General features: G+C 40.3%; 2 protein-coding genes across 2 annotated transcripts in view; one reads left to right on the top strand and one right to left on the bottom strand.

The window, feature by feature from the left end:
* The window catches only part of kdrl (kinase insert domain receptor like), a 193,954-nt gene extending 173,562 nt beyond the window's left edge, over positions 1-20,392 (bottom strand). The window contains exon 1 of the mRNA XM_059976939.1: positions 19,920-20,392. Within this exon, the coding sequence (XP_059832922.1) occupies positions 19,920-19,983 (64 nt within the window). The 5' untranslated portion in view covers positions 19,984-20,392. The remainder of the gene's footprint in view (positions 1-19,919) is intronic.
* The window catches only part of LOC132398030 (general transcription factor II-I repeat domain-containing protein 2-like), a 96,299-nt gene extending 71,511 nt beyond the window's left edge, over positions 1-24,788 (top strand). Inside the window, exon 4 of the transcript XR_009513508.1 lies at positions 23,759-24,788. The gene's annotated coding sequence lies outside the window, so the exon portion shown is untranslated. The remainder of the gene's footprint in view (positions 1-23,758) is intronic.
* Positions 24,789-26,920: the final 2,132 nt, after the last annotated feature.

Consider the following 26,920-nt stretch of genomic DNA (forward strand, 5'->3'; position numbering starts at 1 on the left):
AGTGGAGAAGTGCTCACAGGACTGCTTCGAGTCAGTGGACTGGACAATATTCAGTTCTAATCTTTGAATCTGAGTGAACATGTCACAGTTGTCACTGATTTCATCAAGAACTGTGTGGATGAGTGTGTGCCTTTAAGAATATACCAGACATACCCAACCAAAAGCTGTGAATTAACCAGGTGATTCATAGTCTGCTGAGGGCTAGATCTATTGCATTCAAGACTGGTGATCCAGAACTATACAAGAAGTCCGGGTACGACTTCTTGGAAGGCTGTTTTAAGTGCGAATAAACAATTCAAATCAAGGTTAGAGATGGAATTGGATGAACGTCAGCTCTGGCAGGGTTTGCAGGTCATTATGTCCCACAAAGTGAAATCTAATATCATGACTGGCGGTGATGCTTTACTCCCAGGTGAGCTCAATGCTTTTCATACATGCTTTGAAAGGGAGAATAAAACTGCACCTTTGTGAATTCCTACCTGCAGCATCAGATGAACCTGTGATCTCTGTCTTGAACATCGATGTCAGGATATGTTTCAAGACGGTGAACACTCACAAGGCATCAGTCCCTGATGGTGTACATGGTATTGCTCTGAAAACCTGCTCCAACCAATTGCCGGGAGTGTTCAAGGACATCTTCAATATCTCACTGCTTCATTCGAAGGTTCTCACCTGCTTCAATCACACAACAATCACACCAGTGCTCAAGAAGAGCTGCCTCAATGTCTGTCACCTAGTGGCATTCACATTGCCTTTTAATGAAGTGGTTTGAGAGGTCGGTCATGGCCAAAGCAGTGACCTGGACCTGCTGCAATTTGCCTATTGCCACAATAGGTCTGCAGAGGATTCAGTCTCACTGGCTCTTCACTCAACTGTGGATCACCTGGACAAGAGTAACACCTATGTTAGACTGCTGTTCATTGATTACAGCTCAGCATTCAATACAATGATACCCTCAGTTCTAATCAACAAGCTCCAAAACCTGGCCTCTGTACCTCCCTCTGCAGGTGGCTCATTGACTTCCTTCACTGGGAGACCACGGTCAGTTGGATCAGAAATAACATCTCCTCCTCAGTGATAATCGACACTGGCGCACCTCAATGGTGCATACTTCGCCCACTGGTCTACTTTCTCTACACCCACAACTATGCGGCTAGACACGGCTCAAATGCCATCTATAAATTTGCCAACCACACAACTATTGTTGGTAGAACTTCAGATGGTGACAAGGAGTCGTACTGAAATGAGATAGATCAGCTGGATGAGCGGAATCATAACAACAACCTTACACTCAACATCAGTAAGACCAAGGAATTGATAGTAGACTTCAGGAAGGGGAAGTCAAGGTAATCCACACCAGTCCTCACCAAGGATCAATAGTTCCTGGTTGTCAGCATCTCTGAAGATCTATCCTGTGCCCAACATATTGATGCCAGTACCAAGAAGGCATGGCAACAGCTATATTTTATTACACATTTGAGGAGGCTTGGTATGTTACCTATGACACTCATAAATCTCTACAGATCACTGTGGAGAACTTTCTAGACGGTTGCATCACTGCCAGGTATGGAGGGGCCACTACACAGGATCAGAAAAAGCTCTTATCCAGCTCCATCATGGGCACTGGACTTTCCAGCAACCAGGACACTGAAAAGAAGTATAGATTATTAAGGAACCCTCATCACCCAGGACATGCCCTGTTCTCGTTTCTACCATCAAGGAGGTGACAAAGGAATACACTCAGCATTTCCGGAGCAGCTTCTTCCTCTCTCCTATCAGATTTGAGAACGGAGTGAACCCATGAACACCACCTCACAATTTTTTCCTCTCATACACACACACTTATTGTATAGTACTATGTATTACAATGTACTGCTGCTGCAAAACAGCAAATGCCAATGATATTAAACCTCTGATCACACAACTCAACTTCAAACAATGACTGTCTACTTTGTACTTTCAATAAATATTCAGAAAATCACCTAAAACTGGATTTGTTCATTTAAATCAGGAAGACAACAATTATGCCAGAGTTGTGTTCCATAAACATGCCTGACATGAATTCCTTACTTCCCTGATGTAGTGGAATATTACTGATATTTACTACTAACTATTTGCCATTGGAGTTTCAACAAGTAACATTTGTCATAGCATTGCTTGGGAGAAATATTTTACTTCCTACTGCATTTAGCATTAAGTAAACTTCAAATTAAAAGGTTAAGTATATTGTATACAGAACTATTACAAATCTTCTAAAACATTGAGCTTTGACCCAGTAATCTATTCAACACTTAAGGAGGAAATCCTTTGTCTTGACTTCAGAGAAGTAGGAATAATCTGCGGAATTGCCTTATCTAGTGTGCAGACTAGTTACAAACGATTTCCTGTCTCTGCTGCTGATTCATTTCATGCCACAGCAAACTGATTGAAAACTATACTATTACACTGGGATTAACAATAAAATATTTTGACCCAAAATATCAACCATACTCTTTTCCTAGATGCTGCCTGGCCTGCTGAGTTCCTCCAGCATTTTGTGTGTGCTACTCCAAATACTCTGTTGCTTTCATATTGTCTTGATTATTTGTTGGCTTACTTCTGTTTTAACTTCTCTATAAATTCAATTTCAACTGCACTTTTTAACTCTTTTCCAGTGTTCCTGTAGTTCCTTACAAAATGCAATAAATACATGATGAACTCAGTCTCCAGAGTACTGTCAGTCAAATAAAGAGATCATTTTAAAATGGCTAACAACTAGTCAAAAATTCAAACGTTAGATCCACCCAGATAATCTAGTTCTTTTTCACAGGTAAAATTCATCAGGGGTTAGGTTAGTTGACCAGTGTGATGGTCTTCCTGAATTCTGTAATATCTCATAAATTACAAAGAGAAGAGGCATCAGTTATATTGTGTACAATTTAATGCAGGTCAACGCAATTGCTTTCAATGAAAGTCACAATAAGTCATTTGTTCATCAGCTACCTGGTACAGATCTAATTTGTATCCTTCCACTCTTTTCAAGGAAAGACAAAAACCAAGAAGCATTACTGTTGTTGGGTCAGAATCATTGGGATAGTGCTTTCATTCAAGCTGTTGCAATGTGCCCACAAAACATTTGCATGCCTGTTTGCAAGTGCTTTCATTAGATCAAATGGAGAGCTGAGAGAAATTTAAATTTTGACAGCTTGGGACCAAATCCAACTAGATAGATGATCTCAATACTGCATCACAATGTTCCATCTTGTTGATGAGAACTGCAGCATTATTCAACTCAATCCTCCATAGGTATAGTAGTCACATTAAATTTATTGCAATCATCTCAGTAGAAACCCCTTTTTTGATTGGTATACTCAGCAGCTTTGCTCATTTTTGTCTTTATACAATTACTATCTTTTTTAATTCTCTTTGAGTTTTAACTCTAAATGATGGGGTATGAACAGTGTCTAGCTTGCATGAAAATTGAACTCTGCATAATCATCTAATCTGCCAATATTAGTGGCAGGTAATGGTCATTCAATCCATCAAATCTGTGCTAGAATCTTTCTCCTAAAGTCTCCAAAAGTAACACTTCTAACTCCCATTTAATGTTACATTCTAGGGATGAACCTCTGGCAATTTTGTTCCCATTATAGCTGTATAAATGCATTCTCAAAGTATGTAAAAGCTACATAAATATACTCAAAGTAACTTCAAGAAAACAGTGATAACAGATTGCTCTTAGTAGTAAAATATCAATGACTAGCAAGTGCTCATTTTGCACTCAAGCATGTTCTAAGTAAACATTACGAAAGTCATAAGAAATGATCAATGTTTAAATGAAAATTACCCGCCAGCGCAGTATCCATTAACAGCTGTGTACTTGGTAAAGTGCTTAAAACAATAGTCATTAATTTGGGTTAAAATTTCAAATGCTAGCAAAATTTAGTATAACAACCCCGTTAGCTTTACGTTTTCCTTTTCGTTTTAAATTAGACTTTTGGAATTCATCATCACAGCATCATAAAAGGTCATGTAGTAATTGTTTATTTTGGAATTTCTACATACTGAGGCAGCTGTACACTCGTTATATGATTCTGAACATAAATCTCTTAAGTCTATTTGAAAACTTAAATTCCATCAATAGAAGATGATCACCCCTTTTGACCCAAGAAGTATCAGATGTTGTTAGCGTGACGTTTAAAATTCCCTCTGCAGTGTAGATGGTAGAAATGTTGGATCCTATTCACTGCACATTTACTCACTGACTTTACTCACCTAATAAATTAGAACTATTCTGTCTTATTTGTTAACAGCTAGTAATTCCAGTTAAAATATAGTTATGTTGTTTTTTTTAAGCTAGTTTGTATATTTTATGTACATTGTAAAAATTTACCCCTAAAAGTATGTAAAGTCGTCTTTTCAAAGCTGAAGTTTGAAGTGGACAGCCATAAATTAATCTATTAAAATAGACACAAAAAAGCATATAGGACAAGTTGAAAGCCTTCTTGTGATGTAAATGGGTTGCATCAGGGCAGTAGTAGTTCTTTGCTTTCAAGGGATATTACTTCCATGAAACCTTTTTTCAGAAAACACAAATAGTGCACTACTGATGTCTCACCCATAACAGCATCAATATCTTATGCTCTTCTATAAGAAAGAGGAAACTGATTAAAATATGCACAAACAGGAGAAAATCTGCAGATGCTGGAAATCCAATCAACACACACAAAATACTGGAGGAACTCAGCAGACCGGGCAGCATCTATGGAAAACAGCACAATCAACATTTTGGGCTGAAACTCTTTGGCAAGATAAGTACCTGGAGGGAGATCAGTGAAGAGGGATGAGTGGACAAGGATGTTGTGTAAGGAGCAATCCCTGTGGAAAGCGGAAAGTGGGGAGAAGGGAATGATGAGCTAACTAAGATTTATTCACTTTTGATAAACATTTCCGGCTTATGAATAGACTTCCTAAGAAATTTTTAAAACTCATGTCTTTTCATCTGACTGTTCCCCGTTTTGATAGCTTCAATTCTCTTCCAGATGTTCATGTTCACAGGATTGTCTGCCTTATAGATGACTCATTGGGAATGAACAACTCCTGATGCCTCACCAATAAAAACACTCATCATTGATCTACAGGTCAAGTAAATATCAAATGACAGTGTATGTTCCAAGCCTACACCAGCATCGTTCCCTAACTCTCCTACGCTGCATCAAGAACTGCATTGGAGGTGCTTCCTGTACCAATGCTGAGCTTGTCAACTTCATCAACTTTGCCTCCAACTTCCACCCTGCACTCAAATTTACTTGGTCCTTTTCTGACACCTCCCTTCCCCTCCTCGATCTCTCTGTCACCATCTCTGGAGACAGTCTACCTACTGATTCTCGCAGCTAACTGGACTATACCTTTTCCCGCCTTGTCACTTCCACATCTAAAAATGTCAACCCTTCTCTCAGTTCCTCTTTCTTCACTGCATCTGCTCTCAGGATGAGACTTTTCATTCTAGAAATATTGAGATGTCCTCCTTCTTCAAAGAAAGGGGCTGGCTTTCCTCCACCATCAACACTGGCTTCAATCTGCAACACTTCCACTTTTGTGTACATCTGCCCTCACCCCATTCTCCCGCTGCCACACCAGGAATAGGTTTCCTCTTATCCTTATCTACCACTCCATTAGCCTCTGTGTCCAGCATGTAATTCTCCATAACTTCTGCCATCTCCAACAGGATCTCACCACAAAGCTTACTACCTTTCTTTCCCTTCTTCCCTGCCACCCTGCTTTCTGGTTTCCACAGGGATTGCTCCTTACACAACTTCCTTGTCCACTCATCCCTCCTCACTGATCTCCCTCCAGGTACTTACCCTTGTAAGCAGAGCAAGTGCAACACCTGCCCCTACACATCTTCCCACATGATCTCATATATATTGGTGAGATGCGATGCAGATTGGGACACTGCTTCACCCAGCACCTTTGCTCTGTCTACCACAATAAAGCAGGCTCTCTCAGTGGCCACCCATCTCAATTCTACTTCCCATTCCCATTCTGACATGTCAGTCCATGGCCTCATCTACTGCCACATTCAGGTTGGAGGAGCAACATCTTATATTCTAGGTAGACTCCAACCTGACGGCATGAATATCAATTTCTCGGACTTCCAGTAATCTCTCCCACACTTACCTTCCTTCACCATTCCCCATTCCCATTTCCCTCTCTCACTTTATCTCCTTACCTGCGCATCACCTCCCTCTGGTGTTCCTCCCCCTTCTCTTTCTTCCATGGTCTTCTGTCCTCTAATGTCTTCCTTCTCCAGCTCTTTATCTCTTTCACCAATCAACTTCTCAGCTCTTTACTTCATCCCCTCACCCTCTCCTGGTTTCACCTTTTACCAACCACCTAGAACTTCTTCCTACCCTCCCCCCAACTTCTTACTCTGACTTTTCCTCTTGCTTTCCAGTCCCGATGTAGGGTTTCGGCCCAGAATGTCAACTGTACTCTTTTCCATTGGTACTGCCTGGCCTGCTGAGTTCCTCCACCATTATGTGTGTGTTACTTGAATTCCCAGCATGTGCAGATTTTCTCTTGTTTAAGAAACATGATAAGTGACTTTGACCGTCGTATGATTGTTCGTGATAGACAGGATAGTTTGTGTATATCAATAATGGCAGATCTCCTGGGATTTTCCCACATGATAGTCTCTATAGTTTACAGAGAACGGTGTGAAAAGCAACTAAAAAGCATCCAACCAGCAGCAGTTTTGTGTGCAAAAATATTAATGCCAGAGTTCAGAGGAGAATGGCCAGACTGCTTCAAGTAGACAAGAAAGCGACAGTAACTCAGATAACCATGTGTTACAACAGTGGTGTTCAGGAGAGCATTTCTGAGCTCACAGCATGTTGAACCTTGAAGTGGATGGGCTCCAGCAGCAGAAGACTGCAAACATACACTTAGTGACTACATCATAAAGTACCTCCTTTACCTAATACAGTGGCCATTGAGTGTATTTTAAAAAATATATATTGGAAAGAAAATGCACTGACTTTAACCATAGAACATTACAGCACAGAAACAGGCCTTTTGGCCCTTCCTGGCTGTGCCGAACCATTTTTCTGCCTAGTCCCACTGACCTGCACTTGGACAATATCCCTCCAAGCCCCTCTCATCCATATACCTGTCCAAGTTTTTCTTAAATGTCAAAAGTGAGCCTGCATTCGCCACTTCGTCTGGCAGTTCATTCCACACTCCCACCACTCTCTGCATGAAGAAGCCCCACCCAATGTTCCCTTTAAACTTTTCCCCCTTCACCCTTAACTCAGGACCTCTGGTTTTTTTCTCCCCTGGCCTCAGTGGAAAAATCCTGCTTGCATTCACTCTATCTATACCCATCGTAATTTTATACACCTCTATCAAATCACCCCTTATTCTCCTACGCTCCAGGGAAAAAAGTCCTAACCTATTCAACCTTCCTCTGTAACTCAGTTTCTCAAGTCCCGGCAACATCCTTGTAAACCTTCTCTGCACTCTTTCAACCTTATTAATATCCTTCCTGTAATTCGGTGACCAAAACTGCACACAATACTCCAAATTCGGTCTCACCAATGTCTTATACAACCTCACCATTACATTCCAACTCTTATACTCAGTACTTTGATTTATAAAGGCCAATGTAACAAAAGCTCTCTTTACAACCCTATCTACTTGTGACGCCACTTTTAGGGAATTATGTATCTGTACTCCCAGATCCCTCTGTTCTACTGCACTCCTCAGTGTCCTACCATTTACCTTGTATGTTCTATCTTGGTTTGACCTTCCGAAGTGCAATACCTCACACTTATCTGCATTAAACTCCATCTGCCATTTTTCAGCCCATTCCCCCAACTGGTCCAAATCCCTCTGCAAGCTTTGAAAACCTTCCCCACTGTCCATTACACCTCCAATCTTTGTATCATCAACAAATTTGCTGATCCAATTTATCACATTATCATCCAGATCATTGATACAGATGACAAAAAACAGTGGACCCAGCACTGATCCCTGTGGCACACCACTAGTCACAGGCCTCCATTCAGAGCAGCAATCCTCTACTACCACTCTCTGACTTCTCCCATTGAGCCAATGTCTAATCCAATTTACTACCTCTCCATGTACACCTAGCAACTGAATCTTCCTAACTAACCTCCCATGCGGGACCTTGTCAAAGGCCTTACTGAAGTCCATGTATACAACATCCACTGCCTTCCCTTCATCAACTTTCCTGGTAACTTCCTCGAAAAACTCTAATAGATTGGTTAAACATGACCTACCATGCACAAAGCCATGCTGACTGGTTCTAATAAGTCCCTGTCTATCCAAATACTTGTAGATCCTATCTCTTAGTATTCCTTCCAGTAATTTACCTACTACATTAAATCTTTCAAAATGTTTCATTTAGACTTACCTCATCTTTAACCTACAGTAAATAAAGTTCATTATTTTCAATGCTATTGAATTAAAAGTCTTCAATACTATTTTCTCTTAAGACTTACATCAGAACAGTTTCACTTTCATTTCTGTACATCCCCATTATGTGCAAAATTAATGCCACACAATCTAATCTCTCAGTAGCTCGTTCTGCCAATTTTCTGGTATCTGTCAATTTAATGTTTCACTCATGACTACTGTGGCTTAATCTCGGGGCAGTAGTAGATTGTGAAGTGTCAATATGTTGATTGTATTCCTCCCTAAGCATCTGTTAATTACACCCCTACCTGACCCCCTAACATCCTATTTCCAGTTCACCCACAGTATGTTAACCTGTTGGGTCAAATACACTGTTCATGGTCATTCTTACTGTCATAATTGAGACTGCACATTCGGGTAAGGTATTGCAGAAATATTTGCAGAGATATAGGTTGGAATAGAGTGGGTTGTCAGGATGAAAGGACGGGTGAATAATGCGGAGAGGGAATCCGTTACTTTTATTCCTTCTGAACTAATACTGTTAGCAAGGCTATGCGATGGATCAATACAATTTGTATAAATTTATTCCAGAAATGCATCTGGCAGTAAGAAAAAAGTATTTTGTTTACATTGGCTGTTCTTACTTCATGGCACCCCAGATTATTATTGAAGCATTTTTAAAAATCATAGTTCATAAATGCTTTAAATGATGGTTTAAATAAGGTCTAGAATATAAAAGCAAGGGTGTAATGCTGAGGTTTTATAAGGGATTGTGGTCAGACCACAATTGGTTTATTATGAGCAGCTTTGGGCTCTGTATCTAGGAAAGAATGTGTTGGCGTTGGAGAGGGTCCAGAGAAGGTTCACGACGATGTTGTCAAGATTGAAAAGGTTCACATACGAGGAGTGTTTGAAGGTTCTGAGCCTGTATTCACTGGAGTTTAGAAGAATAGTGATGGATGAGGTGCTCATTGAAACCTACAGAATACTGCAAGGCCTGAATAGAGTGGATGTGGAGAGGATCTTTCCTAGAGTGGAGGGGTTTAGGACAAGAGGATGCATTCTCAGAATAGAGGGGCATCCTTTTAGAATGGAGATGAGGAGGTACTTATCGGTGAATCTGTGAAATTCATTGCCTCAGATGGCTGTGGAGGTTAAGTTATTGAGTGTATTTAAAGCTTGGTTGATAAGTTCTTGATTACTAAGGTAATCAAAGATTACAGACTCGGAGAATGCAAGGGAATGGGGTTGAAAGGGAACATAAATCAGCCATGATCAAATGGCAGAGTTGAATAGCCTAATTCTGCTCCTATGCTTTATGACCTTTATGTTGTGTTGGGGAACAATAATGCATTATTTATATTATATTGCTAACAGTTGTAGGTCATCAGAGAACCTAGGCAGTACAGGCCGTACAGCCTATGGTGTTGTGACTTTTCAACCTACTCCAAGATCAATCTAACACTCCCCTCTCACATGGCCCTCTAGGAGTCTTTTAAATATTTGTATACTTTTATATCGGTGCACCTGTAATGCTACTGTGACACTGTAATTTCTTTTGGGATCAATAATTTGTTGCTCATGTATCTGCCTCTAGCACCACCATCAGCGCCTATAGAATATTCCAAAGAGTGATGACTCCCTTCCTGCTTCTGGCCTGCACTCACACTGACTCAGCAGATAATCACACGATGTCCTCTCTCGTTGCAGCTGTGACACTATCCTTGCTTTGCAATAACATTTTCCCAACTTTTTCATATCCTTCACTGTCACTTTTGAAACACCTAAACCCTGGAGCATCAAACAGCTATTCCTGCCCTTGTGATAGCCAAGTCTCAGTTGTAATGGCCACCACATCATAGTTTCAAATACAGCCGCCTCTTTCATGGCCACGTAATCTCCTGTCTGTTTCTCTAACAGATGGGAGAAAATCTGATTTTGTGGGCTAAGAATGAAACTGAAAATAAAATGAGGAAATTGGAGAATGTAGGAGAGCTGAAAACATTTAAGATAGTCGTCTTCAACAGAGTGCAGCAACAGAATTGTTGCACTGAAAGGAAAGAACAAGTAAAACAAGTAAATGAAGATTCATGGATGAATAAAACCAAGGAAACTGAAGGCTCGGGAAAAGGATATGCATTCAAGTACAAGGTCTGGAGAGAAGTAAATGATGTGAGTTAGAACATTAAGGGATTAGAATGGAATTCAGGAGACAAAGGGGAACTACAAAGTTAATATATCAAAGAACACAAAAAATACATTAAAATATTTTGCAAACAAATTAATAGGGTTGGGATGGGAAAATGGCTATTAAAGTAATTACAGAGTGTTGGTAAAAATATTTAATCATTATTTTGCGTTGTTATTTACCAAGGAGATAGAACAAGTGGATATGATATTGGATTATCAGATAACTATTGTGTTAAGTGCATTCAATGAATAAATTCTTCTCAGGCTTCCAGCCAGGTACAGGTATTGATTATAACTAATGTTTCGAGGAGAAACTCTGCCACCTTCTTCAGGGATTATGTCTAGTCTGGTGCTGTTTATACCCCCCATATTCCATCCCTCCTGATTGATTAGTCCTCATCCAACCAGGTTTCTGTTCTCACATCTTGCTTACAATCAAATTCCAGTTCTTACTCAGAGCGAGACCTTCGACTTTGTTATTTTTTTCCCTCTAGTTTTATTTCAAAGGCTTCCTTTACTAGGTGATCCCAAAAACCATTGGCACAGCACAGTAGTCTACAGCTGTCGAAGTCAATCATATGGCCATTATGAGTACATTCAAAATAAAGATGAGAGATATATTGAAATAAAATAATCAAAAACAAATAGGATAAAACCTGAAGACATGGTTAAGCTGAAGAGAGTGCAGAAGAGATTTATGATGATGTTTACCAGGGCTAGAGGATATGAATTTAGGGAGAGGTCAGTGAGTCTTAATTCCTTCGAGCATAGGAGAATGGGGGATGACCTTATTTAACATTATGCAAGACAATAATAAGGTGGATGGTAGCATTTTCCCCAAGGTAGCAGAGTCTAAAACTGAGGGGGACATAGACAGAGGTGGAGAGAGGTAAGATTTGAAATATGTTGCCCCCAAGAGCAATTTATTTACGCAATAGGTGGTGAGTACTGTTTATGGAGGAACTGGTTGAGGCAGGTTAAGTTGTATAATTTAGGAAGCACTTGGACAGGTGCATGGACGGGCAGGCTTGGCAGGATATGGGCAGATGCCGGAAACTGAGACTAGCTGGGTAGGCAGGATGGTTGGCATGGCATGGTTGACATGTCCTGTACCAATGCTGTGTTGTTCAGTGACCTGTGTGAAGTCCAAAGAGTTAATGCAACCTCTATATTTAAGACATTATAAACTGGTCAGCTTAACATTTGTGGTGTAAGAGCAATTTTTGAGCTTAGCACATTTACATTTAGCAAATGACTTCTCAGCCACCAATCTTCAAATCTGAATGTAAATTGTAGATTTAATTTAAATGAAGAATAAGTTCCTAAAAGCCATGAATCACAGGCCAGACAAAGCTGTTTAAAATTTATTCAGATATCTGTAGTGTGGGTGCAAATCAGGAGGTGTGAAGTCTGTATGTAGTTTCAAAGAAAGCATTATAAATATGGAATTGTCCTTTGATAGCGCATTAATTTTTGAGCCCCATGTTGGGCCAGCTGGATGCTTCAACTGAAAGTGTCTCCATATGATGCCTGCTGTACCTTTTTTGTCGAGTAAGGAAGCTTCTTCATATCTACCACTACTTTTCTCCAGTGACTTCATTCATGCAAAAACATTTGGTGTCAGGTTCAGATGCGGGATACCTTTGTGACCCATCACATGGCCAGTGATTTTAGCAGTCTAAGTGGGTGAGTATTTTTAAAATGAGCAGAATACAGCAGGAATCGTGAGTTCAGGTGCTTAAAAGTGGAAGATTGCGGAGTAAATACTCTGCGGTTTTAAGCACGTGCTGTTTAACTGGTACCCATCATTTATATTTTGTAGTGCGGGATTTAGTATAGAGGTATTTCAGGGTGAGGTTTTACCCAGGTCCTGGAGAGCTGTCAGGATGCCGTCTATTGGGGTCAAGTACCCTGATGGTCCGAGACTGCCTTTGACTCTGATTATGACCATTCACCCCCAGGGAGAAACAGAGTATTTTGTCAGAGTTGTCCTCACTTAAAGTTGCATGTGGGAGTTCAGAATTCTGGCACAAGCTCGAGGAAGTGGTTGAAATTTGCCAGATGCGCCCGAAAGATAGTAACTGGGGAATGATAATTGCAGAGAATCAAAGAGCTGATGAGACAGTCACGGATTATGCAGAATGCAAATATCGAGTGTATGAGGAGTATTCCGGGTTGGATAATCCAAGCAGGGATGACCCAGTCTTCCTGAAAATGCTGAAGGAAGGCCTGAGCTCAGTCCATCAGTTATTTATATTTACTGATAGTGTTGGGGTCGACCTAATCTATGGTCATTTTGTGGGCCACTGAGATAGACCAAAGAGAGTGTAAAGAAATTGTAAAGTGGCTATAGTGGATGCAGCTGCTGTGACATCACAGAGGGTTTGTTTTGTGTGCCAGCAGAGACGAGGAACTGCTGGAATGGACATAGGAGGACAAAGGAATTGATATGCCACAGCTGTGTCTCATTAGGACATGGTTAGAGGCAGTGTCCCAAAAGCGGAAAGAAAAACAGGTGAAAGGCACAGGAGATGCGCAATCTCTCAGTCCATCAGTGCCCAGTCTGACTAGCCTGACGGTTGATCAGATTATAGAGCTGGTGAAGACAGCTTCTAGGTCAGAAAAAAATGTGACCGCAGCCCCACTGCCAGCTCTGGTGATCCGTGGACGCACACAACAGCACTGTTAAGGTGATGGCAATGCGATTTGTGAGTGGATACATAGCATCAGTATCGATAACTGATGTACCCTTGCCAACAACCAAGTTGTGGTTACTCGAAATCGGCAGGGTGCAGCTTCCAGTGTATTTCTGGATCTGACTAAACACTGAGGGTACTATCATTGGACTAGATATCCTAAGGAACACAGGGGCCATTGTAGATACAGAAAAGGGAGAAATAATATGGGCAAGCCAGGGGCACTGAGATCAACATAGACCACAACATAGCTAGTGTAGCCACACTGACAGCTGTTCAGAGTAAAGTGGAGGAACTAAAACACCAGCTCTGGATTTCGCTAAGGGGTTTTGAGGGCACTCCTTAGCACCTGAGTCCCAATACCGACTTGCCCTCACTCTGGGTGGGCAGCAGTATACACTTGCCAGATTCCCCCCAGGGATTCCACAGTAGTCCAGCCATTTTTCATGAGGTCATGGCGATGACTTTGAAAGAGCTCAATCTAACTTCCTACCAGTTGACCATCTTACAATATGTAGATAATCTGCTAATCACTTCGGAAAATGAAGTAGGTAATTAAGGGGCAATAGCCAGTGTTTTAGACATACTGCGATCAGTCCACACAAGACTCAGATAGAAAAGCATCCCGTACAGTACCTAGGCTACACTATTTCCCAGGGGAGGAAGGACATGATAGGTGACGAACATTTGGCAATCAGTTCATGCCCCGCCCAGTAGACATAAAGGGAGTGAGAAAGGTAATGGGTCTATTTGAGTACTGCTGTAATTTCATACCAGGGCTCTCAGCACCATTGGTCCCGATACAGGGTATTACCATGCAGTGGTGGTGCAGGGCCATGGGGACACAAGAGGCTGTGAGCAGTCATCGACAGCAGAAGGGCACCTTGGGAGGCAGTTCTCATCCTCAAAGGCGAGTCAGGTAACGATAGTTAGGCACATTGGAGTGAATCCTGCAAACTCCATCCGAACAGAAGGAGGAGGCACACAAGCGCTTGACGGAAATAGAGCAGGAGGATGATATCAGTATGTAGGAAACCCCTCTGGAAGGGGAAGCAGAGGAAGTTTTTATAGATGCGTCTCGAAGTTACATAAACAGGAAGCCACAGACTGCTTGACCCATGGTGAAGGAAACAGGTGAAGAATTAGCTTCAGGAGCACTGCTGGGGGCTACTCAGCTCAGCTGACAGAACTGGTGGTCCTGATAGACACACTGTGCTACAGCGAAGGCAGACAAGTAAATATATATACAGACAGAGGTTATGCCTCCGGGTGGTACATGATTACCTGATGGCAGGGGCACGATGAGGATTCGTAACCTCAACAGGGGCAGGTATCCAGCTTGGGCACCTAATACAGCAACAGCTGGAAGCCGTGAGTCTGCCAGCAGACGTGACAGAGTGAAGTAAAAGCTCACCAGAAAGGGGAGAGTAAGGAGCAGTAAGGAAATGAGTGGGCAGACATCACTGTGAAGGAGGTGGCAGAGGAACAAGGTGAAATTGAAGTTGCAAGTGTGCAGGAAAAATGACAGAAGCCAGTTTAATAAAATTATATGAAGAGGTGGAGGCAGAAGAGGAGAAAGGGAGCAAAGGAGGAACCAGATGGGAGCTGGACATGTGAGGAGGAAGGAGTCGTGGTGGCACCACCATGTTTTAGGCAGATACTACTGGGGTTATGTCATGTGGTGATGCATCAGCGGAGGCAGAACATGATCACAACCCTCTGGCAGGACTGGTGGCGGTTGGGGATGGGCAGGGACGTTGAGAAATTCTGCCGCTGCTGTATCATTTGTGCCCCCAATAAGGGTATAAAGCTACAGCTGGCGAACCAGCAATAGCCGAGAAGACGCTTGGTAAACATCCAGATGGACTTCATGGTGCCCCGGCCTAAAAGCAGAAGGAAAAGTCACTGGAGCACTTCAGCCAGTGGGTAGAAGCTTTCCCAACAAGGCACTGCACCACCAGCACCGCTGCACGGATTCTAGTTCAGGAAATCCTCCCAAAGTGGACTGAGAATTCAGATCAGAAAGCACATTTCACAGGGAAAGTGATGAAAAAAATGAGCTGACTTTATGGGGTTTGACAACAGTTCCACGTATCCTACCACATTCAGAGCTCAGTAATGGTAGAGAGGATGAACTGAACAATTAAGAAAAACTTAGCCAAAGCTGAGATGGGAAAGACGGATTGATGTATTACCAGGAATCCTGAAAATGATTGCAAACAACCCCAAATCACTTGCTGGGTCTCAGCCCCTACGAATTATTGATGAGGGGAGCAATGAAACTCCCTTAGGGGTAATTACGAGTTGCAGAGAGCCTGGGGCTCACAGGGATAGAATGACACAGTATATGAAAGACCTTTGCAATCGGCCAGAACCAGAAGAGCTAACAGGTATATGAATGACAAACAAGGGAAAATCTGCAGTGGTAAATGGAATATTAGGTATCACAAATACGGAGAACTGAATTCGTAAATATAAAAGTTGTGTGCGTGTGTGTGTGTACGCATGTGTGTTTATGCAAGAGACAAAACCTTGTGTGTTTTACTTGGAGAGGTGGAGCTACAAGTTGCGAAGGGTTTTTATTGAAGTTTTGGGACACCAGTGATGCCTGGTGTATCTAGTTTTGTTGAATAAAGACAGTGCTTCATATCTGCCAGTATTTTTCTTTGCTGACTTCATTCACACAAGTGTGAATCGAGTAATCTCCATTAAGCAGAGAACAGAAGAACGTGTAGCCAATTGGTTTTAGAAGTCATATAATTACCGTAGTCAAATGGAGATCTGATTTTGGAGATTTGTGTGCAGTCAAGGTATTTCAATTGATTGTAGTAAAAATACACCTGTATTTGGAAGGTCCAACTACTGGTGAGTCAGTATCCTGGTTAAAACTATATCGTGAAGTCAAAAGAACCCTTTAAGCAACTCTACTAAAAGGTTATTAAAAAGCACAAGTCAGGAGATGGATACAAGAAAATTTCCAAGTCACCAAATATTCCTTGGCATACAGTTAATTTAATCATCAAGAAATGGAAAGAGCAGGGCACATTTACAGATTTCTGTAAATCTGCCTAGGACAGGCTGCCCTCAAAAACTGATAGACTGTGCAAGAAAGGGACTACTGAGAGAGGCCACCAAGAGACCTATGAAACTCGGGAGGAGTTACAGGCTTCAGTGGCTGAGATGGGAGAGACTGTGCAGACAACAACTGTTGCTGGGGTGCTTTGCAGGTCGCAGATTAATGGGAGAGTGGCAAAGTGAAAACCACTCTTTAAAAAAAACCTCACATGAAATCTTAGTTAGAGTTTGCCAGAAGGCATATGAAGTCAGCTGGAAGAAGGTTCTATGGTCTGATTAAACCAAAATCGAGCTTTTTGGCCATCAGTCTAAACGCTATGTTTGGCATAAGCCAAACAGCGCACATCTTCAAAATCACACCACCCAATCATGAGGTATGTTGGTGGCTGCATTATGCTGTGGGGATGCTTTACTGCAGCAGACCCTGGAAGGGTTGTTGAGGGTAAAATGAATGGAGCAAAATACTGTGAAATCCCGAAGGAAAACCTGATGCAATCTGCAAGAGAACTGTGACTTGGGGAAAAATATGTTTTTCAGAAAGACAATGACCCTAAGCATAAAGCCAATGCTACATAGGAATGGCGTAAAAACAACAAAGTTAATGTCTAGGAGTGGCCAGAGTCCAGATCTCAATCTAATTGATAATTTGTGGCTGTTCACTGATGATCCTCATGCAATCTGACAGAGCTTGAGCAGTTTTGTAAAGAAAAATTTACAGTTTCCAGATGTGGAAAGTGATAGAGACCTTTCCACACAGACTCAAGGCTGTAATTACTGACTAAGGTCTACTAAATGCTGACTTGAAGAGAATGAGTAATTACGCAATCAATTATTTTCTGTTTAATAATTGTAATAAATTCGTACCAATTTGCTTTCACTTTGATACAAAGGAGTCTTTTCTGTTGATCAGTATCAAAAAAAGCCAAGTTAAATCTATTGTGACTTGATGCTGTAAAACAATAAAACATGAAAACTTCCAGTAGGGGACGGGCACTGTATATATTTCAATAATAAGTTTACTTTGAACTTTGATGCGGTACCCTATAGTAGACTAATGCATGAGGTCAGGGGAATTAAAGTCAGTGGAAAGTTGCAGAATGGATTAGTAGTGGTTTCTTGAGAGATGGCTGGAGTAAAGGATAACTATTTACAGTGAAAGAACTTTGGCAGCGATGTTCCAGAAAGTTTCATTCTGAGATCACTGTTGTTCACAGATTATATTGGTGATCAAGTCTTCAGAATAAAGAAAAAAAAATCTAAATTTATGGATGATACCAAAATAGAGAAGATAATGTCAATCAATTGTGAAGAAGATTGGCACAAATTATTTGTGGGCATTAATAAATATGCAGAATGGGCAAATAGTTGGCAGTTGAAGGACACTGTAGTACATTTTTGTAGGAACAGACGTGTCATTTACAATTTGGAAGTTGTCAGGCTAAGTTGAATAGAGGAACAAGGAGAATCAATGAAATTGTGCCATAGTTTAGTGCAGCTATAGAAGCAGATAAACAAGCACCAGGGTTTATTTCTAGATGACAACATTGAAAAGTAGGAAACTTACTCTATACTTGTGTTAAACCCTTGTTACCTCACTTGCAGAACTTTACTGCACACAGTTCTAGTCACCATACGAGAAGGATTATAGAGTCAATGGAAGAGTTGTAGAGAAGATTTAAGGATTTTATCAGAAGTATGCTGATATACACATCAGACAGGATGAGAAAATAAAGCAGAGGATGACCTGGCAGAGATATTTAAAATGATGAAAGATTTAGATAAACTGAATGGTGATAAAATGTTTCCACTGGGGAAGAGCATAACTAGAGACCAGCAACAATCACCAAGTAATTCGATAAGGTAATCCAATGAGGAATCACCAAAGGGTAGATTTAAATGGTAAATATAGTGGAATTTGCAACCATAGTAAGTGATTGAGGTGAATAATGTATTTACTTGGAGGTTGGCCAAGGAGGAAAGATGGTTTTGCAACCATAGGAAGTGGTTGAAGAAAATAATGCATTTACTTGGAGACTGGCCAAGAAAGAAAGATGGTTAAGTTAACAAAATTATTAAAATTATTATTCATTTTGTTCTTCTTTCTTTTTGTATTTGCACAGTTTGTTGTCTTTTGCACACTGGCTGTCTGCCCTGTTGGTGCAGATTTTCATTGATTCTATTATGTTATGAGTATGCCTGCAAGAAACTGAATCTCAAGATTGTATATAGTGACATATATGTACTTTGATAATAAATTTACTTTCAACTTTGAACTTTAAAACTAACTGAGGAAAGCAAAGTGCAACAGAAATTTTGGCTGGTCTAATGGAGTTTAGTGTTGTTTTGAGTCTTATCCAACATACTTTCCTAGCTAATATTACTCAAAGACATGAAACATTAGTGCTTTGCTATTCTGGACATTTTACTGTGTGAAATGACTTCAGTAGTTAATCACAAAATAATAGACAGTGAACTCCAAAGACAGCAAATCATTTGAAGCCCTTTCTGATGTTCCAACATGATACAGAATTAGAGGAAGTATTTGTAACGTTAACAGTAAAAGTGAGATAATTTCATCACTGGTCTAACATTAGTGAAAGACAATTTAATGTCACAGCTCAATTAAAACTTAATCACATTTATAGCAATCTATACATTTGTTTAAGATTGGGTATAAATTGTGCAAGGCATGTATGTGTAAATAACAATATTAATCCCAAAAATTTGTGATTAAATACATCAAATTGTTTTATTCATTTTTTTCATATTTAATGTCCAATTTGTATTCGCTAAATTTAAGCAATGGTTACAAAATGAATTGTGTAAAAAAAAGTTTAAAGGCCGCTTATAAGCACAACCAGTGTCCTTCCCAAGTAAGTAGCGTGGATAGGAAATTACAGGCTTACTGCCTCTATTGATGCTGAGATGAAACTCCTTACTGTTAAGACTTGTGTGGCCTCAATTTTAGCTCAGCAATAGGTCAAGGTAATCAAGCAGCTTAGATTTATGTGATCATGTAGACCTCTGTTTCCCGATTCGGATTTGTTTATAGGACAACAGTTTTTCTGATAGCTGAACCAGTAACTCAAAAAATCTTCAAAATGTATGGACATGACAATCATAACATTTGCTCTACAAATCACATTCATAGCTGTATTTGTGTAATGGGTTAAGGGTTAACACAGACCAACTACAATGACAAATAGCTAAACAGGGCTGATAGTTGGTAATATAATAAAAGGCAGAAAGTGAACAGGAACTTCAAGTTGAGCCATTATTTGTCTAATCAAATATTTGTTTTATGACATTAATGGTGTACTATTTCCCAAACGTTCCTGTCATTGAAAGATCTCCAGGTTGAGCTTGTCTATAAAAGCATTCAACACTTCTGGCTAGAGGCAGGGTGAAGTGTTGACATACTATTGAAAACTTACTGTTCTGCACAAAAGCAACAAGATTAAGAAAAGAAGATAAGAACAGGGGACTCCATGTTATTATCTGGGAAGTAATCAGAGCTGTCGTATCCCAGTATCATCTTACCTTCGATCAAAATGAATCTCCACTGAATATAGAAGACCACTGCTGAGAACAATCTGAGGTACATCTTTACTCCAGCCGAAGATATTCTTGAATCGCTCTTCTTGATAGTGCCAGTTACACTTCTGTAACAATTCAGTGAAATCCAAATTATGCGCTCAAAAAGTTCCAAAAGAGACAGGTGCTGCGTCTTTTCCTTACTCAGGTCTTGAGTTTTTCACTTGGTGAAACTTTCAATTTCCCATAGACTCTCGAATGTTTCATCATAACTCCACCACAAAGCAAATCCCAGTGAGGGAGAGGAACATTGTTTAAAGTTGCTGGGTTGCTTCCTATCTGACTGCACAGTGCAATGAAATGTGAGCTGAGTTTAGGTGGTGCTAGCCTGTTTCTCAGCCTGCAGATCCTTTATAGTGTAAAGCAACGGGAAGAAGCTACGTCAGCTTCTGCCAGAGGGAGCCCCTTACCGTCAGAACTCAAACAGCAGCAACACAAACTACTAGTTTTAAATGCACTGCAGTAAAATTTAGATGCTTTCACGTATGACTCAAAGGCTTTTAATGTATGTGGTCAAGCCTATTTTGTAATTTCTCAGGCTTTTCTCCCTCTGTCCCTTCACAGACCTCTTTTAAAGGGACTAACACAGACCCTTAATTTTCAAGATATAGTTGAAGTAGCTGAAAATAGAGGCACAGTATATCTTCTTTCCCTGCTGTTATTCTCTTGTTCCCCCCCTCCCCACTTACCCCAGTCTTTTCTCAATCTTTCCTCTCCATTTACAGTCTGGTTTGACACATTTGTTTGTCATCTTTCACTTGTTGTTCAGCCATTTGAAAATTTTCTCTGTGCATGCCAATTCCTCAAATGCAAGTAGAAGCTTCCTCCACCCATTAAATCAAAACCTTACAACAGTGTAGAATTTTGTCACTTAATGCTTACAAAGTAACAGAAAGAATGGAATACTTGTGTTCAGAAAACATCTTTTTCACGTGGTGGAAGTAACTCATATCCTCATCTCCTCTGAATGTCATGCGTAAGTGTGGGATTTTTTAATGTACTAGTAATAATGGGTAAATAGTAATGTTAAAATAAAACCTTGATTAATTTGACTTCAAAGTGATAATAATGGCTGGATACTGAGCGGACCCTGTTTTCTTTCAATAATGCCTGGAGAGAAAAGACAGATCTCTGCTTAATGTCTCATTCAAAGGCCAAGGTTCAGAACTGATATGGAGTCAAATCTACAGCCATATGAACCTGGAATGATATAACTCTTAGTTGCGCCAAACTGAATACATTAGCATATTGTGACACAGATATAATTACCCCACACAACAGCACCAATTTAAAAAATAAGCCATACACTTGAAATCTTAACTCTTTTTCTCTTCATAGATACTGCCTGACCTGCTGAACATTTCCAGTACTCCCCTTTATTTTAAGTTTCTAGTACGTGTAGATTTTACTTTTTGCTAATAAGTCTTGAGTTGGTTTTCTCGTAATTTTCCACTGGAGGCTGGAGGCCCGGAGGCAGCCTGTCCTGGGGTTGTAGGACTGTTCTTGTGGGTGAGTGGGTGGGAAGCTTGTTCTGCTGTTGTTGATTTGTTGTTGTTGCTTGTGTGGCACTGCTGAACCTCATGGGCATGCTGTGCCGGCAGTGGAATGTGTGCCAACACATCCTTAGGCTGTTAACAAAAACAATGCAGTTCACTGTATGTTACGAAGCAGATATAATAAAAAAGTGGATCTAAATATGAATTAGGGAAATACTAAATTGTTTAGTTAACTTTTGCTTTATTTAAATATCCAATCCACACTTCCTTTTATGGATTATAACCAGCATGTTGAACTCTTCTTCCACATTTCTATTCCTTATATGTAGTGTGCTGGATGTTCAGCATTCCAAATTACCTTCTTTGACTTGGAAAACAATTTTTGACCAATGGACTTTGAGGCTCATTTCGTACGTTCTCAGCAGCTTGCAATTCCATCATCTGCCAGACTTTCCAACTGATGACTAGCATTCACCGTAAAACTGGAAGCTTTCTCCCTTCAGGTTCCTGTTCCCTCACTTCTTCTCTCACTTCCTCCTTGCACTGATTCACGGCCATGCCTGGGAGAGTGTCAGTTCCTCAAAAGCTCAAGAACATGTCGTGTTTGCAGCCTGTGGTTATGATCTCATTCACAACTAATTTGTATGAAATTGGCCCTTGGCAATTCATGCCAATGGTTTGCGCATTAGATACTATTGAAGGCAGAGAGGTAAGACAGTTGGCTTTGGATTTCTTCCTTTTTGTGAGTAGGGTTATTAAAATACAGCTAAGTAATGGTCAGAGTACGGCTCAGAAACTGAGTGCATAAAATCACTATGAAACCAGCAATCTGTATACTTTTAAACCAATTAAGAGGAAACACACATTTATATTATTCCATATGGATTACAATGGCAAAGTAAGAGATTAAAGGAAGATTGTAATTTGTCCTGTACACATAGGTCCAATCGAATCCCTATTGTGATATTATATCTTTGATCTTAATGTTATACAACACTGAGTTTATTTTGCAATTCATATCCAAATGGCAATACTCAGGCAATTTCAGAAAGAGGGACCTGGATTTGGTTAGATCGTGAGAAATATTTGGCATTGCAGTGTAGAGCAAGCAGCTGGAAAACACAAAACGAGTGTTTCGCGCCCCCACTGGAGAGAGATAAAATTACACTGACCAGCTGACAATAGCATTCTAATTATAAATGTGAGTATAGTAATTTATAATGGGAATTTTTGATAGAAGATTATGAGTAAAACAGAACAGGAAATAAGGTTTTAAATAGGAAATGCATGCAAGGATAAGATTAAAATATAATAGATGCTAGACAAAGTTTACAAGCTGCCGGAAGTTATACCATTTAAGGAGTAAGTGCTTTTTGGGAGTAGGAAAGGGACAAGCCCCAGTCTGAACAGTCTCCCTACAATTTACGATACTTAAAGTTCCAAAATTGTTCCTACCCAGTATTATTTGTGCTGTGCATTGTAAATTGGCTTTAACACTCCATAGATAATTTAGGTATTTATTTACAAATGCTTAAGATATCGATCAATGCAGTTTTCAGCTATGTAAATTAATACTACCACACATACAATTCTGTTCATCTTTGAGCCCATCCAAAAGAAAACTCATAGCAAACTAACCTAAACAGTAGCAAAAACCCCAGATTTTTTCTTGACAAAGTTTTCCATCATATAGAACTGAGAAGTTGCTTTCCTTTCTTGGAAAAAATTGAGATGAATGCTCAGAGATAGTGATAATTAAAAAAGGAACAATTATAAATACGCCTACAGTCAAACCATTCTATGGTTGAAGCCTACTCTGCACAGTTCTCAGGAGGAATAATAGATACTATTCATTATATTATTATTATTATATTATAATAATACATTTATTATGCACCCCAATAGCGTGGTGGTTGTGTGACACTATCTCAGCTTGGGACGTTGGAGTTCAATTTAGACACCGTCTGTACTCCAGGTGCTCTGGTTTTCTCCTACAGTCCAAAAACTGTGGGTAGTAGGTTAATGGCTCATTGTGTTGTAACTGTGACCGAAGTAACTGAAGAAACACTGAAGCTGGAGTCATAGAAGTCGTTATTCAGCACCTCAAGCAGGCATCATTCTGGAGACACTCTTGTTAGAGGCCCACAAAACCAAAGATACATCACATTTTTACACCCTTAAGATCAATGATCTAAGTAGGTGGTTCAATATAGTTTCAATAGTTACAATGACATTGTTTACTTCGATACTTTGGGTTGACAATGCTTTCTTTAAATTATGTATCCACAGTGGGAGACATCTCTGGGTGTTCAAGTACCTTGGCTGGGACGCTTTTCTGAATTTACACGATCCTGCTAATTCTGTTGATGCAGGGCAATTAGCACAACTCCATTGGCTTAGCATATGGCTGATGCATATACAACTTCTTAGACTGTAAAGAAGCTTGTAACTTCAAGTTACTAAAAAACTCATTAGGAATTTGGGGAGGTTTGTAATGTTACCAAAGGCACTTGCAAATTTCTACAGATGTACTGTGGAGAGTATATTGACTAGCTACATCAGCGTCTAGTGTGGGCGTGGGGGGAGCACTGCGCAGGATTGAAAGAAACTGTGAACTCAGTCAGCTCCATTATGGGCACCAGCCTCTGCAGCATCCGGAATATCTTCCAGGAGTGATGTCTCAGAAAGGCTGCATCCATTATTAAGGACCGCTATCATCCAAGGCATGCTTTCTTCTCATTACTACCATCAGGGAGCCTGAAGGGCCAGACTCATGTCTCAGGAACAGCATTTTTGCCCTCTGCCAACAGATTTCTGAATGGACATTGAACACCATGAACACTAACACACTACTTTTTTTTTACAGTTTTTAATATTATACATTGCAATGTACAGCTGCTGCATAACAACATATGCCAATGATATTGAATCTGATTCTGATTCTGCTTGCAATTTACAGAAAACTTGAAGGCTAATTGCAAGCTTCCTGAACTTATTTACAGGTACATTTGCAATAAGAACTGAAACCTGGTTCTTGTTTGAATTAATATCTGCTATATTCATTTATGCCAGAATTCTCCCTAACAATTGTAAATTGTCCTGTGATTAGATTGGGGTTCTTATTCGACATTTTCATATGAATTAATTTGGCCTTTTCCAGACCTTCTTTCTGCTTATTCATGTTCAGGTATGGAGTTCTGGAGTTTTTTGACACTATCATATACTTGTAAACTATTATTATTGCCCATGTTAGTTTAGTTTTAGAGTTTTATTTTTCTTAATATATACTTTTTTTCACATATTTTCAAAAATTTTTTTTCTTTTTTAATGGTTATTTTTGTTTTTTTTCATATAATCATATGGACTTGATTGATTAAGGTATTTTCTTCTGTTGATGTTTAATAGGATATTGTTATCTTATTATCAATGTGATTTCAAGTCTATTGTATTCATAATTTACTTATTATTATGTTATGTTTTTTTTGTGTATATATGAAAATCAATAAAAAGATTGAAAAAGAAAAAGAAAGATTGGGGTTAAATAGGTGGGTCGCTGTGCAGTGCAGCTCGTTGGTCCAGACGGACCTGTTCTGTGCTGTATCTAAAAATAAAATATTGTATCCTTTCATCTTCACTTTACTGCAACCTCAAGCCAATTTGCCTGCATCTAATACTGCTTTTTATGGGTGAGGTGGGCATGCAACACACTCTACAAGTTTCATTTCATATTATAGAAAGGTTCAGCACCTGGCAGCTTGACCATAGAAGCTTCAGAGCCAGGTTCCTGAATACCCTTCCTAAAGGGGCAATAGCCTTCACAGGCTGAACTACAAAGTGATCCTCATTAACACTCATCATTTTAATGCATCGGATCTTCCTCACCATGAAAGGAGACTTCACTCTGTCACTACAGACGTATTCTGTATGCAGGACTCCCTCAAGTATGGATCATAGACAGAGCACCTTTGTGTGCATTGCAGCTTTCAATCTTAATGCCCAAATATAGTTTAACAAGAAAGGGATATGTTCACCAACCACGCCCTGAATAACGTCACTAATGGTCAATTCTAGGAATGCTGGCTGCTTGCACAACTAATTACAGCTACTATTCATCTTTCAGTGGGAACAAAATCCCAAAGGACATAGCTTGGCTTTACAGTTTCATATGCACCTGATGATGAGTTTCACAGTGATTGTAACCAGTAATCATCCACCAATGGAAAGCCTTTGCTGTTTATATCATGTTGCATTAAGCAGCTAGGCTCATTCTTTGAACCAACTGCTGCACTTTCCATTAAAACAGAGAACACTATAGGCTCACAATGTTATGCTACCTTTTAACCTACCAATGCTACCAATCTAACCTTTCCCTCCTACACAGCCCTCCATTTTACTATATCCATGTGCCTTTCTACGAGAATCTTAAATGTCCCTAATGTGTCTGCCTCTACCAATACCCCTGGCACAGCATGCCATGTATTCATTATTTTCTGTGCAAAAACTTATCCCTGACATCCTTGCCTCCAATTACGTCCCATGGTATTCTCCAAACTGGAGAAAAGTCTCTGGCTATCCACTTGATTTATGCCTCTTATCAACTTGTGCACCTCCACCAAGTTGCCTCTTAGCATCCTTCCTTCCAAAGAGAAAGCCCTCGCTCATTCAACCTATCCTCATAAGACATATCCTCTAATCCAGGCAGCATCCTGGTCAATCTGCTCTGCACTCTCTCTAAACCCTTGAGTGGCCAGAACTCGACACAGGTGTGGTGTAACCTGGGATTTGAAGGGCTGCATCATTATATTATGGCTCTTGAACTCAATCCCCAGACGAGTGAAGGCTAACACACCATACACCTGCTTAACAACACTATCAAACTGCATGGCAATCTTGATGGATGTATGGATGTGGACCCCAAGATCCCTCTGTTCCTCACTGCTAAGAATCTTACCATTACCTGTGTATTCTGCCTTCAAATTAGACTTTGAAAAGTGAATCACTTTATACTTCGCGGGGATGAACTACATCTCCCACCACCTAGCCCAACTACATCCTGTCAACATCCTGTTGTATCCTATGACAACCTTCTGTACCAGTGATTCCCAAGAGGGTGGTTACTTGTCCTAAGGGGGCGTTGAGAAAATGGAAGTCATCGGGAGGGGGGGGGGCATTCAAGATTGTTGAGGGGGCGGTGAGCAGTGCCCTAACTTGAGGCACGAGACCTGATTAACTGTTAGTAGAGCAGGCACTTCCGAAAGAAAGATGAGGCACTGGAACACAGGGAGAACCACAGCCCTGCAGGCAGTGAGGACTCATTGTCACAACGCGTCTGAAACTCTGCAATCTCACCAGATCTTACCAAGCTAAATGACATTATTGGGGAAGCATGAATTAGCAACCAGAGTGCCCAACAGCTCCCCTTGACCTGTGGCAGGGAACGAGTTAACAGCT

The sequence above is a fragment of the Hypanus sabinus genome, chromosome 8 (genome assembly GCF_030144855.1).
Source record: "Hypanus sabinus isolate sHypSab1 chromosome 8, sHypSab1.hap1, whole genome shotgun sequence".
NCBI classification, from domain to species: domain Eukaryota; kingdom Metazoa; phylum Chordata; class Chondrichthyes; order Myliobatiformes; family Dasyatidae; genus Hypanus; species Hypanus sabinus.